We start from the raw sequence: 3,609 nt of genomic DNA, 5'->3' as shown, positions 1-3,609 counted from the left end.
ACTGGTCCACCAACACCCACGCTCTCTACAAGAAGGGCCAGAGTCGCCTTCACCTGCTGAGCAGACTGAGGTCCTTTGGTGTGTGTGGGGCTCTCCTCAGGACCCTCTACGACTCTGTGGTGGCCTCAGCCGTCTACTTCACTGTGGTCTGCTGGAGAGGGGGCAGCACTGACAGGGATAGGCAGAGGCTCAACACACTGATCCGGAAAGCGAGCTCTGTCCTGGGCTGCCCCCTAGACTCCATTGAGGAAGTAGGTGAGAGGAGGATGTTAGCTAAGCTGACATCCATCATGAACAACAGCTCTCACCCTCTGCATGACACTGTAGGGTCTCTGAGCAGCTTCTTCAGCAGCAGACTTTTACATCCTCGCTGTAAGAAGGAGAGGTTCCACAGCTCCTTCATTCCAGCAGCTGTCAGACTCTACAACTCCTGCTCTTCCTGACCATGTGCAAACTTGCACTTTCATGTACATAACGTGTGTATTGTGTATATTGTATTTATTGGTGTATATTGGTGTATTTTTGATGTATATTTCCATAGATGTTTATTTTCTGCTGTGGTGAGTGAATTTCCCAGTTGTGGGATTAATAAAGTTAATCTAATCTAATCTAAATCTAACCAGTAGTTATACTTAAAGACATTTATTTACAGTGGAACAGAGTAAAAACACAAAGTCTATCTAGTATGTACAGGTTCCCCAGGTGAGACCAGTGAGGGATTGTGGGGAGCTGAGTTCTTCTGTCTGTGGAACAAAGAACAACAGAACATCAGTGAATGGAAAGTCTTTGGTTCTAGAAAACAGAGAGAAGTGAAACTTATTTCTTTACAAGTGTTTCTCTAACAGGTGTTCCATGTTACACCTTAGCAACAGTAACTAAGGGGGAGGAGCGTCGCGAGCTCAGGCTCGAACGAGTTTCCAGTGACCGCGAGACGCGGCGAGATCGAGAGTTAAAGTGGCGCCAACAGACAGAGTCCAGCACAAAGAGACCAGAGAGACCTGGACCAGGACAAGACCGAGATGAAGGAGGAGAACCAGCACCCGGATTTCATCGGCCAGACCCGGATAAAGGAGGAGAACCAGGACCCAGATTTCGTCGATCAGACCCGGATAAAGGAGGAGAACCAGGACCCGGATTTCATCGGCCAGACCGGGATAAAGGAGGAGAACCAGGACCCGGATTTCGTCGATCAGACCCGGATAAAGGAGGAGAACCGGGACCCGGATTTCATCGACCAGACCGGGATAAAGGAGGAGAACCGGGACCCGGATTTCATCGACCAGACCGGGATAAAGGAGGAGAACCAGGACCCGGATTTCGTCGGCCAGACCCGGATAAAGGAGGAGAACCAGGACCCGGACTGGAGCCTGGAGGCCGCTGGTCCTGCCGGTCTACAGGTCAGTGTTCAGGACTCGATGGAGGGTCCGTGTTTGATCCGTTGGTTTTTGTGGCATCAGAAATACAAAGTGTTTGTGTTGGTCTGTTTTCCCGGGCTCATGTTGAAACGAGTCACGTGACCAACAGAGTGAATCTCAGGTGAAGTGAGTGACGAGTTTGAACGTGGTTTCCGTGACAACAGTCTGGTCTCAGTGTGTCGGTACAGGTTGTTGTCGTGATGTTGGTGAATATCAGCTGATCCGGTCAGAGCCAATCACAGCTGAGCTGATACTGATCAACATCTGTCCCTCAGCGCCATGTTAGTTCAATAAACAACAACATCTATGATCTGTTTGTTTATTTCTCTACCACAACACCAACAGTTCCTGGACTGTTGCTAAGCAACACCAACACGTTCCTGAGCTTTACAGCGACACCAGCTGCTGCTCTGTCTCCACGTTAGCTCAGGTGTTTCTGAAGGATCCACCTTCTTCCTTCATCCTCTCCTGACGACATCGTTTCATTCAAACCTTCTTTCTGAAATATTTTCATCTTTGTTTGTTTCAATCTGAGATCGATAACGACGTTAATTTGACGCTGATTAACGGTTGATAGAACATCTGTGAAGAGGAGTGATCCATGACTCTGACTCCGTCCAATCACATCACTGGATCAGAACTAACGGTTGTTTGTTGTTGACATTCCTTTAGTCTGAGGATGTTATGAAATTGATGCAGTACAAATCTAGTTTTATACAACTCACTCACATGAGATGTGATTCTCTGTCTCTGTCTGTCTCTATAGAAACAGAGACGCACTAAAGAGAAGCTGCACAGCTGTGACCGCTGTGGGAAGACGTTTACGACTTCAACGAATTTAAAAATCCACCAACATATTCACACCGGAGAGAAACCGTACAGCTGTGAGCAGTGTGGCAAAGCTTTTACAACGACAAGTAGTCTACAAATCCACCAACGTATTCACACCGGAGAGAAACCGCACACCTGTGAGCAGTGTGGCAAAGCTTTTTCTCGGGCGTATCGCTTAAAAAGACATCAACATATCCACACCGGAGAGAGACCGTACAGCTGTGAGCAGTGTGGGAAATCCTTCATTGAACTATGTTATCTAAAAGAGCATCAGGTGCTTCACTCTGAGGAGAAATACAGCTGTGATCAGTGCGGAGCGACGTTCAACTCGCCACGTTACCTGAAAATCCACCAGCGCTTTCACGCTGGACAGAAACAGTTGTACAGTTGTGACCAATGTGGGAAAGCTTTTACACTGGTAAGTAGCTTAACAGTTCACAGACGTGTTCACACCGGAGAGAAACCATATGTCTGTGACCAGTGTGGCGCACTCTTCTCCCGGGCAGGGAGTCTGAGACACCACCGCCGCCTTCACACCAGAGGGAAATCACACCACTGTGATCAGTGTGGCAAAACTTTCATCAGCGCCAGTAAACTGGAACTTCACCAACATGTCCACACCAGTTAGAAAGACTCGGGGCGATGCTGGCGTGATGCTGGCGCTGGACCTCCTCCAGAGAAAGACTGTGACGTGGGGGGGCAGCTCTTCATGAAGTGGTTCTGTTCATGTGACCTACAATAAAGATGGTGGATGGTGAAGGAGGCGCCTGGTGCTGCCCACCTGTCTGCGAACAGGTCGTCAAATCAAGATCTCTGTTAAACCAGGTGTCTCTTTATCCCGGCAGAGACGTCTCCTTCACTACACGACAGATTAAAGGTGTTAGAGAGACCGTGCATTTGTTTCATGACCTGCTGGCTGTTAATGCAGCAGTAGAGGCCGGATACCTGCAGGTTCCACACACATCTACCCTGTTATCAGGTATTCCATCTGACACTAAATATTACACCGTAATTGATTTATGCTCAGCATTCTTTTCTGTAGAGCTGCACTCTGACTCAAGACACGTGTTTGCCTTTATCTTTGATAACGTACGACGGCAGTACACGCTTTACCACGAGGAGACTGTGAATCTACATGTGTCTTTCATTGTCTGCTAGCAGCGCAGTTGTCTCAGCTGCATGTTGCATCCAGTGTGCTGCAGGATGTAGATTTGACCTGTTCTCCAGAGAAGCAGACCTGTCTGGATGATTCACTCACCGTCCTGCAGTGTTTGGCCAAAAATGTCCATCAGGTTAGTAAAAGTAACTGAGCTTGGGGGTGGGGGGGATTTCATCTCTGGTAACAGCTGATGTGTGTTGGTGT

At 48.3% G+C, this 3,609-nt stretch overlaps 1 protein-coding gene across 1 annotated transcript; it reads left to right on the top strand.

Annotated features, from left to right (window-relative positions):
- Nucleotides 1-1,019: 1,019 nt before the first annotated feature.
- On the top strand, nucleotides 1,020-3,538 carry LOC111240005 (zinc finger protein 664-like; the record flags this gene model as incomplete). Its single annotated transcript, XM_022769964.1, has 3 exons — nucleotides 1,020-1,397; nucleotides 2,182-2,869; nucleotides 3,405-3,538. Coding segments are annotated over exons 1-3 (1,200 nt in total), but the record flags the coding sequence as incomplete, so codon positions are not given.
- Nucleotides 3,539-3,609: the final 71 nt, after the last annotated feature.

The sequence above is a fragment of the Seriola dumerili genome, unplaced genomic scaffold (assembly GCF_002260705.1).
Source record: "Seriola dumerili isolate Sdu_G_001 unplaced genomic scaffold, Sdu_1.0 BDQW01008004.1, whole genome shotgun sequence".
Taxonomy (NCBI): domain Eukaryota; kingdom Metazoa; phylum Chordata; class Actinopteri; order Carangiformes; family Carangidae; genus Seriola; species Seriola dumerili.
This window is presented reverse-complemented; position numbering and strand designations above follow the sequence as displayed.